General features: G+C 34.4%; 2 protein-coding genes across 5 annotated transcripts; both read right to left on the minus strand.

Moving 5' to 3' along the window:
• Positions 1-5,283: 5,283 nt before the first annotated feature.
• LOC115428949 (zymogen granule membrane protein 16-like) lies at positions 5,284-12,485 on the minus strand. Of its 4 annotated transcripts, none has more exons than XM_030148217.1 (4): positions 12,424-12,485; positions 8,275-8,353; positions 5,964-6,090; positions 5,284-5,885 (listed from the first exon to the last, which is right to left on the minus strand). In XM_030148217.1, exons 2-4 carry the CDS (start codon positions 8,321-8,323, stop codon positions 5,561-5,563), a joined length of 501 nt encoding a protein of 166 aa, XP_030004077.1. In that variant the 5' UTR covers positions 8,324-8,353; positions 12,424-12,485; the 3' UTR covers positions 5,284-5,560. The 4 variants fall into 4 exon arrangements, with proteins under 4 accessions (XP_030004077.1, XP_030004079.1, XP_030004076.1 ...); XM_030148219.1 differs by having other exon boundaries at positions 8,275-8,334; positions 12,424-12,457; XM_030148216.1 differs by lacking the exon at positions 12,424-12,485 and adding an exon at positions 8,741-8,855.
• Positions 9,889-12,241, minus strand: LOC115428159 (zymogen granule membrane protein 16-like). Its single transcript, XM_030147006.1, has 3 exons — positions 12,193-12,241; positions 10,336-10,462; positions 9,889-10,240 (listed from the first exon to the last, which is right to left on the minus strand). Exons 1-3 carry the CDS (start codon positions 12,239-12,241, stop codon positions 9,916-9,918), a joined length of 501 nt encoding a protein of 166 aa, XP_030002866.1. The 3' UTR covers positions 9,889-9,915.
• Positions 12,486-12,763: the final 278 nt, after the last annotated feature.

A 12,763-nucleotide genomic window follows, 5' to 3' on the forward strand; every position in this document is an offset into this window, starting at 1 on the left:
CTTTATCTGTGATCAAATTAGAACAATGTAAATTAACATAAAATGCCTATTATTACAATATTAAATCTACAAAAAAGTATATTTGGTTCAACTGTATTAATGTTGAACTGCTACTATAGTTAACCAATTTATGAAATAATTCAGAACTATGATGGTTTTCACTCACCGTTGTGCCGTTAAAGTGTCCAGTGATGTTGCCTCCTCTCCAGTGTGTGTCCTTTCACCTGCTCTGGTTCTACTGGTGCACTACCCAGTCTTTATAAAACAACACCATGCATTCCTGAGTACATAATTAATGCCTTTCCGTAACTCAAATTGAGAATTGCATGACATGGATTCAAGGAAGTAAATAGTTTTGGTGTTTTCCAGTCATGGTGATGTAATATCTGTCTGTTTACCGTGTGAAAAAAAATTACGAGTATTTGACAGATGATGATGAGTAAGTGAATAGAAACTGGTCTGTTAGTCTAGTTAGTCTTACAGTAAAACCATGTACGTTCTCAAGGTGTAAAAAAACACATCGTGATATAATAAATTAGTGAAACATAATTAAAGTGAGGAAAAATATGGTCTAATGAAAAGAGAATATGCTCAGATATGTTTCGTTCCTATATTACAGAGTATCTTTACATGGAAAAACTATTGTTTTTAAGAAAAATATGGAGGAGACAGTGATATTATTATGCACTTTCTGTAAAATAACTTTGTGTAACATCCAACTATGCAGCGACTGCGGATGGAAATAAAGAGTTTTTGGTAAAACCTGGCACGAGGAACTTTAAAATGTAAACAAATATAGACGAACATACTGTATCCTCATTTTCCTTTCCTTTAAATGAATACAAACTGGTCTGGTTACTGAACATTTTTCCTTTCCAGTAGAACCATGAATGTTTTTATCAGTAAAACAGTTCATTCAATTGACCAAAAATAAGGTACTGAAAACAGAAAATGCGCATATATACATTATTTAGTTTTTATCCTATTGTAATTTTACACTTAAAACACCTGTATGACTTTTAAATCCATATTATATAATGTTTAGGAGCAACAAGGAAATGATTTTGTAATTGTGTAACATCAAACTATGCAGCGATTGTAGGTGGAAATTAGTAGATTTTGATAAAACCTGGACCAAGGATTTTTAGAATAAATAAAACAATTTACAAAAACAAAAAACAAAAAAGAGTAATGCTTGTATAAAACTACCAGCATCATCAGCATATATACGAACATATCCTATTTTTCCTTTTCCTGTAATAACTACTGTATTCAGTTCATTTATGAATGTAAAATGTAATTAAAAATTATATTTGAATGTATGAAAAGTGTTTTGTCAGACTTTTGGTATAAGCAGATGAATATCAAGTCAGTGAAATATAGAAAAGTAGAGCCTTTTTTTTTTAACAGTTTCTGTAAAACAACTTTGTGTAACATCAAACTATGCAGGGACTGTAAGTGAAAATTAGGAGTTTTTTTTATAAAGAAAATGCTCAAATATACAGTATTTAGTTTTTATCCGATTGTACCTTTACATGGAAAACACCTGTAAGGACTTTTAAATCCATATTATATCATGCTTAGGAGTGACAAGGAAATTATTTTGCGATTGTGTAACAAACTATGCAATGAATGCAGGTGGAGATTAGTAGACTGATAAAACCTGGCACAAGGATTTTTAAAATAAATAAAACGATTTACAAAAAAAAAAAAAGAAAAAAAAAAAGCAATTCTTGTATTAAACTACCAGTATCAGTATGTACACTAACTTACCTTATTTTTCCCTTTTCTTTAAAAACTACTGTATTCAGTTCATTTATAAATGTAAAATGTTAAAATAAACCATATTGTTTTAAAAATGTTATGTCAGACTTTTGGTATAAGCAGATGAACATGGAGTCAGTGAATTATTAGAAAAGAAGGGCCTGTTTTTTTTTTTTTTTTTTTTTTTTTTACAGTTTCTGTAAAATAACTGTGTAACATCAAACTGCGCAGCAACTGCAGGTGGAGATTAGTAGAGTTTGATAACACCTGGCATAAGAATTTTTAAAATAAAACAATTTACAAAAAACAAAAGTAATGCTTGTATAAAACTACCAGTATGTACACTAACATATCTTATTTTTCCTTTTCCTTTAAAAACTACCATATTCAGTTCATTTATAAATGTAAAATGTTAAAATAAATCCTATTGTTTGAAAAATGTATTGTCAGACTTTTGGTATAAGCAGATGAACATCAAGTCAGTGAAATATTAGAAAAGTAGAGCCTGTTTTTTTTTTGTTTTGTTAGTTTTTTTACACTTTCTGTAAAATAACTTTGTGTAACATCAAACTATGCCGGGACTGTAAGTCAAAATAAGGAGTTTTTGCTAAAACTTGGCACAAGGATCTTTAAAATAAATAAAATAATTAACAAAAAACAAAACAAAAATACTTCTGGTAGTATAAAGAACGATGCTTGTACAAAACTACTAGCATCAGTATGTACACTAACATCTGCCGTTTTTTCTTTAGTAGTGACTGTATTCAGTTAATATATAAATGTAAAATGTCATAATAAATTATATTGTTTGAAAAAATGTTTTATCAGACTTTTTGTCTTAGCAGATGCACATGGAGTCAGTGAAATATTAGAAAAGTAGAGCTGGATTATATAAGATTTCAACAGTCATGATTTCTTTTTTTTTTTGTACTCTAATGATTAAAACCATTTTGTTTGTTTTGTAACTAAACAAGTCATTTATAATTAATACTGCATTTGCATTATGTCATTTCCAGTCTATATTTCACCCTTCCTTTACCAGCAGGACATTCCAACAGTGTTTTGAATGTTTTCTATATTTAGTACAGACACCTGAACTGATGAGAAGTAGATTTATATCTGATGAGAATACAAATGAACTGCAGCAACTATTACGATGTAGTAAAAACCAAATTAACAAAGTTTTTTTTTTTTTTTTTTTTTTTGGTATCAATGTCAGTATTAAATTTAATACTGTGTTTCAGCATTTCAAACATGACGAAATAAATGAGGATTGTATGCATTTAAATTTTACTTTTAATGAGTGTTTTAATATCTGCACTGCAAATAAAAAATACAATCATTTTTCAGTTAACAGTGTGTTAGATGTTAAACATGTTTAATGTGTTTAGCCGACATAAAAAAGGGAAAAGTCTGGAAGAGTTTCATACTGTCTTCCACCACAATTTTTGAAGATAATTTATCAAGACATCACGACGTCAGACAGCAGGGAGCATAAACCCTCTCTGCTGTCAGAGGTTTATACTTCTTCCAACCCCTTTTCGACCATGCAAAATTCAGACTTGCGTGTAGTTGAAGATAGATTCTGTTCATTTAAATGGTATGCTGTTTTTTTTTGTCTTAATTCACTTCGTTTTGTTTTGTTTCTTTGCATGTTCTAAATAAATAAATAAATAAAAACCTCCTGAGCAGCCTATAAGATACGTCACAGCAACATCATTGTGGCGCTTCTGTCGAAGGCTACAGGAAGTAGCTGAAACTGTTAAAACAGGTAAACAAACAACTACCCCTGTCTGATAAATGAATTATCTACAATAAGAAGGGAAAAGTTATGAGATGTTTTGAGATATGTATTTAATGGGAGGATTCATATAGTCTGCAGAAACTAACTATACACGACATCATTTCTAATTTAGCTTTCAAATGAGTATTTTATATAGTATTTTGGTGAGTAAAGAGTAAAAGATGAAGAAAGAAGCTGATGGATACATTCATCTGAAAATGTGCCTGATGCCTTGATACCATCTAAATTCTATACTGTCTGTATTAATGGAATTACCTTAGGTTGTTTTAGAGCAAGGGTTAGGTTTTAGCTTAGATACAAACAGGGATTGTCTTCATAATCAATTCTACTGTTTGCTTAATGCAGTGTTTTTCAACCTTGGGGTCACCTGGAATTCAAATTTGGTCGCCTGAAATTTCTAGTAATTGATAAAAATAAAAACGTACAAATAAAAAATCTATGGTGAGTTGACAGAGACAATCCCAATCCATAAAAGACATGATAAACTGTGAACCTGAAACTGAAGCACTGTGGTTCTGTTTATCTGTCAAATGTTCATTGTGGTCAGTTTCAGATGCTGCAGCTCTTTCATAATTCATAGTTTGAGTTCTTGTTTGTTCAGTATTAATTGTCAGCCTTAGAAATCCAAGCTGGACTGACTGTACATATCCTGACCAAGGAAAATCAAATTCTCACTTTGTGCAGTAATCTACACCTGACTTTTCTGCCTCCGTCCATAATAAAATACATTATATAGACTAAATGTCATCTGAAGTTGTTTATTTGGAACATAGTATAGCAAACTATTACATGATCAAAAACTAATTAATTTTAGTAAAACAAAGCCTCAGTTTTGAATGTTTGGGGTCGCCAGAAATTTGTGATGTTAAAATGGGGTCATGAGCCAAAAAAGGTTGGGAACCGCTGGCTTAATGTTTTGGGCTCCTGTTTATAAACTATGGATAGCTTCTGTGGTTACCCTTTTTACAAAATCATGTCTTGCTGTCAATAATGAATAAAAGTTGCATACATATTTTTTTATTTATTTGTAAATAAAATGTGAACTGAACTGAAAATTAGGCTTCACTGAATAAAAAAAAACAAAAAACAGATTGATGCATGTGCACATAAGTGTTTATTCAATATATGTTTCTGAATAAAATCAAGGAAATTACAATAAAGTCATTAATTAGTATACTAAAGGTTTTATCAACTACATGTATTTTAAACTTTCTCCACAGTAGTATTAAATTATTTAAGAATTTACAGCAATGCTTCACTGTTCCTGTATACATCTGATCATACAAAGACAGAAAAAAAGGATTTAATGGGAAAGGCAAGTTTATTCATAAAGCACATTTCATGTACAGGACAATTCAAAATGCTTTACATAAAACATAAAAGCATCACAGGAGATGCATAAAAATACATTTAAGACTAGAGAAAGTTAAAATATAAAAACATTCAAATTAAAATAGACATTAAAATCATCAGCAATAAAATGTGATTTTAAAGTGCATTTAAAAGACATCATTAGTTGCTTTTCCAACAGATATCTGTTCAAAACTTTACCGATATTTATTAAATGTCGAGTTTAAGTCAATTGCTTGTTATTGTTATTAGACTGTAATTAAGCTTTTTTGTTAAATAAAAAGTTTTTTTTTTTTTGCATATTATCTCCATGAAGTGAGTAATAACTAGTATAATAGCATGCTAAAATGTGAGAAAACATCAGATTAGCAGCATTGAAAATGTTTTGATTTCATAGTTTTCATACAGTATGCCAGTAAATACATATTTCTTTGCTTCAAAAATTAAACGCATGGTGTCCAGCTGAGTGGAACTCCATGAAAAATAGGTATAAGAAAATAAGAGTAAGATATAAGAAAATGTACATAAGAAAATTTTCAATTGCATTGTTTTTTTTATGACTAAAGAGGAATAAAAACACTCAGGAAAAAAAAAACTTCATTAAGGTTCTCATAATTCATGCATGAAAGGGTTAACTCCATTTTAGTGGCCGGTGCTGTTGTCTGCATTTGACTCAATGACGCCCCAGTGCGCTGCGAAGGCGGTCAAGTGTCCATGATAGCGTCCACTGACGAACAGCAGCTCAGCCTGTGGATGCTCAGGGTACATGTTGAAAGAGTGGCCCAAGGGCTGACCTGCATAAAACGAACGGCCTTTGTTCGTGGTGAAAATAAGAGAATATAAGTAGTGAGAGTGTTTCCCGGAAATCTGGATGATGGCTTCGTCTTCACGCAGCTCAAACTCGAGGAGGTAACCATACGTGTAACCACCAACGGGGGACCAGACGACGCCCTGGCGGATCTGGATGCTAAGAAATGGACAAATTATGAAGTTACTTGAGTAGTTATTTATACTCCTGTTGGTGTTATAGTGTTGTGATAGTTACCCGTTAATAACAGAGTTGTAGTTCTCCCACACTCGAACGGCTGTGACCCGGCCCTCTCCACTCAGAGTATATGAAGAACCACTGCCTGAGCCCACTGGTGGGGAGAAGGAGTAGGACCCTGTCTGGGCTGGGACAACAACAACCGATAGGATTAACCAAAATATACAAGTAATGGTTTTCCTTTTTCTTATTATACTAGTTGGCTAAAATTTACTTAGGGGGTCAAATGAGTGGCCATTTTTGTCAGAAAAAAAAAAAAATTTGTAAGACATGCATAGAACTGTGTTGAAATAATGCTAATACATTTGTGCACAGACTACTGATATTATTTGACAGTGGAAGCTATATTGTCAGAAATATTGAATTTGGAATAGCACTTTAGCCTTTCCTTCCCTAGAGTCCAATGTAGAAAATATAAAGTGGGTTCACTGAAAACAAACAAAAAAAAAAAAAAAGATTTTTTGGTGTAGTAATATTTATTAGGTTAACTGTCACAATTTTTATTTTCTAAGTATAAGTATCTGTAAGAACTGGAATTATTCAAGTAAAACTAAATATGTCATTTGTGTAATAAATAAACTGTGTGGGATGAGTAAGTTATATTGTGTATTTTCAAATAATATTCAAAGGTTATAGTCATTACACATGAACCTAGAAATACCAAGTAAGTTTTAACAGGGAATTTAAACTGCAGAAAAAATCTGTAAAATGTTGTGTAAATGTCACTTGTATATTGTCCATTACAGCTAAAATTTACTTAGGGGGTCAAATGAGTGGCCATTTCTGTCAAATAAAAAAAAAAAAAAAGTTGTAAGAAATGCAGAGAACTGTGTTGAAATAATGCTAATCCATCTGTGCACAGACTACTGATATTATTTGACAGTGGAAGCTCTATTTTCAGAAATATTAGATTTGGAATAGCACATGTATGTGAAAACTTTTGCTGGTGGACGGACGTGACATTACCCATGATGATCTGGTCAGTACCAGTACTTTATTAGTAATAAACTTATAGACTTACTACTGCTAATTCTCCTCTTATTCATAAATGTTAGTATTTTGGATCTAAAACAATAACAGCTGACACAAAAACACAAAATGTGGCAGTGGACGGATGTGACATGGTTGTTACAGATCCCATCATACTGATGCTCGGCAGCCATGTCACCGTTTACACTAATGATCCCTGTGCAAAAACTAGGATCAGAATTATTTATTGTATAGTTTATCATCATACTAAAGAGGAAATAACAATATAGAATTGTTATTTCTTTATAAAAATGCTTATTATTAGAAAACTGTTGATTTAAAAAGTGATGTGTGACATTCTTAATGTATGTATTGGTGTAACATAAGCAGGATGGATCAGCACCATACTCCATATTGCAACATGTAAAAATAAAGCATGTGATATGTAGAATAGAATCTTGTAAGAAAAACTGGGGAATCTAAAAGAATAGAATTTTTTTTTTTTTTGGTAAACTGAGTTCAAATATAACTTGTCCATTTGTGACATGAAAATATAGCATTAATTGTGATGAAATTGGACATTTTTGAGCTGAAAACATAGTTCATATGACCATCAACATGTTGAACAGAACTGAAATCCTGTCAATTTGCATAACTTGCATTTACCAACACAAAGTTCCTTTGGGGATTCACTTAGATTGATTTCTTATGCACAAAGACAGAAATAAGACCTCTAAGCAAATTTTAGCCGATTTGAAAAGTGCTGGTTAGCTGGTGTTTTCAGCATAAATTTTGCCAATTGCCATTTGCCATTTTTTTCCAAAGTGACTAACAGGGGAAAAAACAAAAAGAAAAGACAAATACAAGAATAGATTAAAAACATAAAACAGCTGCACAATTAAAAGTGTCGTACAGAAGAAGAAGGAGCAAAATGATAGACTAAAATTGCAAGAATAGATTAAAAAGACACAGACAGTGAAATAAAAATACCAAGTAAAACAGAATAAACATAATCATACATTTAAAATTTTACATTATTTAAAATTTAACAGTATATACACACACACACATATATATATAAGTGCTATTACCAGTGTTGTATAGTAACAAAGGAATAATTACATAATAACATAATAACAACAACAAACCAACATTTTTGTCTTAATTTTGTTTTATCAGTGAATCAAACTGAGAAAAGATGCACATTTTTTTTTATTCTGGAGGTATTTTACACATAGACCAGCGTTACACTTACGGTATAAAATGTTTTTTACTCCATCTGTGTAAATGTCTAATACTGTATATATGATGGACAGCATATTTAACAAAAATACACACTTACCAGCCAAGATGCATGCTGGGAGCAGAACGAAGAGGATGAGGTATTGCATTCTGTCTTGAACTGTGAGCAAATTACAACACTGCAATATAATATATGCGTGTTATCATATTAAATTTAGAAAAAAAGTATTCTCTTCAACTATTTGGTACAACTGTATTAATGCTGAACTGGTACTATAGTTAACCAATGTATTATTATAATTATCATTACCATTATCAATATTATTATCATTACTATCATTATTATTGTTATTATTATTATTAAAGATCTGGAAAATAAAAGTGCTCTGGAAAAATGGGCAAATGGACTCACTTACAGTATATTTTCTTAACATTTTATAGTCAAAATAAGAAAAAAAAAGTCTATTCGGATTATTTTAGGCTTAGGTTTTAAAGGGTTAATGTTGAACTGCTACTATAGTTAACCAGTTTATGAAATAATTCAGAATCATGTACGTTAAACTCACCGTTTTGCTGTTAAAGTGTCCAGTGATGTTGCCTCCTCTACAGTGTGTGTCGTTACACCTGTTCTGGTTCTACTGGTGCACTACCCAGTCTTTATAAACCAACACCATGCATTCCTGAGTACATGGTAATTGTCTGAAATCCAAGTCAAGAATAGCGTGAAATGAATTCAAGGAAATAATTAATAGCTTGGTGGGGATTTCCAGTCATGGTGATGTAATATCTGTCAGTTTCTTTTGTGAAAAAAAAATGATGAGCATTTGACAGATGATGATGACAGGTAAGTGAATACAAACTGGTCTGGTGACTGAACAAGTTAGTCTTACAGTAAATCCATGTATGTTCTCTAGTAAAACAGTTCATTCAACTAAAACAGAAAATGCTCAAATATACAATATTTTGTTTTTATCCTATTGTACCTTTACATGGAAAACACCTGTAATGACTTTTAAATCCATATTATATAATGTTTAGGGGTGACAAAGAAATGATTTTGCAATTGTGTAACATCAAACTACGCAGCGACTGCATGTGGAAATTAATAGTGTCTGATACAACCTGGTCCAAGGATTTTTTTAAAAATAAATAATTTACAAAAAAACCCAAGACAAAAATACTTTTGGTGGGATGAGGAATGCTTGTACAAAACTACCACCATCAGTTTGTACACTTATCCTCTTTTTCCTTTAGCAGTGACTGTATTCAGTTAATGTATGAATGTAAAATAATACTAAAAATCATGTTTGAAAAATGTTTTAGATGTTTTATTAGAAAAGTAGAGCTGGATTATACAAGGTTTCAAAGGTGCGTCATGAGTTCATTTCTTTGATGATGAAAGACTGATGCTTGTGCATAAAAGTGTTTATTCAATGTGTGTTTCTGAATAAAATGAAGGAAATTACAATAAAGTCATTGATTAGCACAGTAAACATTTAATGACCTACATTTATTTAAACTTTCTCTACAGTAGTATTAAATAATAATAACAATTTACAGCAATGGTTCACTGTTCCTGTATACATCTGATCATACAGAGACACAAAAAAAGGATTTAACAGGGAGAAAAATAAAATACACTGAAGATATAATAATCAGCTGCAAATCAGCTGTTTGTAAACTTTATTTAATTCTGGTTCTGCAGACCTGGATTAACATTGTTTTCCATATTAACTCCCTCTTAGTGCCTGGTGCCGTTGTCTGCAATTGACCCAGGAGTGCCCCAGTGTCCTGCGATGGCGGTCAGGGCTCCATGATAGCGTCCACTGATGAACAGCAGTTCAGCCTGTGGATGCTCGGGGTACATGTTGAAAGAGTGGCCATAGGGCTGACCTGCATACAGCGTACGGCCTTGGTTGGTGGTGAAAATAAGATACCGCAAGTAGTGAGCGTATTTCCCAGAAATCTGGATGATGGCTTCATCTTCACGCAGCTCAATCTCCAGGGGAGTTCCAGAACTGTAACCAGCAACACTGGACCAGGTGAAGCCATGGCGGATCTGGATGCTAAGAAATGGAGACATTTGACAAGATAATTTATATGAGTTCATTGTTATGAATGAGTTCTACTCATGTTGGTGCAATAGTGTTGTGATAGTTACCCATAAATGTAGTAGTTATAGCGCTCCCACACTCGAACAGCTGTGATTCGGCCTTCTCCACTCAGAGTATAGGAAGAACCACTGCCTGAGCCCACTGGTGGCGAAAAGGAGTAGGTCGCTGTCTCACCTGTGAGAACAAGAATGGACAGAATTAACCAGGATATAGAAGAAATGGTTTCTGTTTTTCCTCAACCTCCCCAGTAACATCTACGCCAGGGTACTAGAGAAGAGGGTACAGTCAATAGTTGGACCTCAGATCGAGGAGGAGCAATGTGGTTTTTGTCCCGGGCGTGGAACTGTGGACCAGCTCTTTACCATTGCTAGGGTGCTGGACAGTGGCGATTTCTCATAGACTGCAAGGGAAGCTCGGCTTCCCCTAAAATTACGAAAATTAAATGGTTAAATATGTACGGTTGTGTTGACATTTCATTGACTACAAATGTGTTAGAACACGTTCATCTCACAGACGAGTTTGTTCAGAATCAGCTTTATCACAAATCAGTGGACTCGATGTTGTTCAATTTTCATACATTCCTGTTGCGCTGTTTTCTCATTCGATCTCTGCTCAGTGCATTTGTCCGTAGACGCTCAGCGTCCATGCACTTCAATGGGACTGAGTGGAACAGTTTTTTTCATTGCCTCAAAACTGGATGGTAATTGGATAAATGCCACGATGTTGTCCCGCCCCCGGATGCTCAGTGTCTCTGGGGGTGAATGGAGCTGTGGCCGGAGCTCGGTCAGGCTGGACGCCAGGCTTCCACATGCTGATTGGAGGATCAGTCGAAAGGCTGAATCCCATTTGACTGACAGCTATATTGAGATCTACTCCTTCACTTGACAGAGTTCAGTTGAATACCGTCACACATTCTGCTGTGAAATTGAGAGAGAAACCACTACGAAATTACTTGTTCATTTCTTGCGCTGTAAATACACAAATCACAAAGACGGAGGGCCGAATTTATGTTTAAAGAACTTCACAATTTTTTTGATGTGAGCCGACAATGAGCTTCCCCTCTCTGAAAGACGAGCAGCCACCACTGGTGCTGGAGGGGGAATGGGAGTTTGCCCATCCAGTCCACATGTGTTTTTTTGGATTTGGAGAAGGCTTACGACCGTGTCTCAAGGAACATCCTGTGGAGGGTGCTCTGCAAGTACCAGTTGGATGGTCCCTTGTTAGCGGCCATTCAGTCTCTGTACTGAAGGAAGTCTGGTCCATGTAGCCGGCAGTAATTCAGACCTGTTCCCGGTGGGGGGTGGACTCCTCCAGGGCTGCCCTCTTTCACTGGTTCTGCTCATAACTTTTATGGACAGAATTTCTAGGTGCAGCAGGATGGTGGAGGGGGTCGAATTCGGTGGCGTGAGGATATCGTCTGCTTTTTGCGGATGATGTGGTCCTCTTAGCTTCATCGAGCAGCGACCTCCAGCTCTCGCTGGGGCAGTTCACAGCTGAGTGTGAAGCAGCTGGGATGAAGATCAGTACCTCCAAGACTGAGGCCATGGTCCTCAGTCAGAAAAGGGTGGAGTGCCCACTTTGGGTTAGGGAGAAAGTCCTACCTCAGGTGGAGGAGTTTAAGTATCTTAGATCTAATAAGGATGGAGGGGGAGATTGACAGGTGGATCAGGGTGGAGTCTGCAGTTATGCAAACACTAAATTGGTTTGTTGTGATAAAAAGGGAGCGAAGCTAAAAGGCGAAGCTTTCAGTTTACTGTTTGAGCTACGTTCCAACCCTCACCAATGGTCATGAGCGCTGGGTAATGACTGAAAGAACGAGATCACGAGTACAAGCAGCTGAAATGTGTAAGTGTCTAATACTGTGTATATGATGGATATTATATTTAACAAAAATGCACACTTACCAGCCAAGATGCATGTTGAGAGCAGAACGAAGAGGATGAGGTAATGCATTCTGCCTTTATCTGTGATCAAAGTAGAACAGTGTAAGATAACATAAAAATGTATATTATTAAAATATTAAATCTACAACAAACTATTCTCTTCATCTATTTGGTTCAACTGTATTAATGTTGAACTGCTACTATGGTTAACCAATTTATGAAATAATTCAGAATCATGTGCGTTAAACTCACCGTTGTGCCGTTAAAGTGTCCAGTGATGTTGCCTCCTCTCCAGTGTGTGTTCTTTCACCTGCTCTGGTTCTACTGATGCACTACCCAGTCTTTATACCCACACCATACATTCCTGAGTACATTTTCACGCCTATTCAAGTCACGAACAGCATGGCATGGACTGAAGGAAATTCATTTGATGTTTTCCAGACATGGTGATGTCATGTTTGTGGTGTTATCTTTTAAAAAATAAATATAAGCAATTGACAGATGATGATGATAATGACAAGTAAATACAAACTGGTCTGGTCACTGAACAAGTTAGTCATATCGTAAAACCATGTATGTTCTCAAGGTGTAA

Source organism: Sphaeramia orbicularis, chromosome 11, assembly GCF_902148855.1.
Source record: "Sphaeramia orbicularis chromosome 11, fSphaOr1.1, whole genome shotgun sequence".
Taxonomy (NCBI): domain Eukaryota; kingdom Metazoa; phylum Chordata; class Actinopteri; order Kurtiformes; family Apogonidae; genus Sphaeramia; species Sphaeramia orbicularis.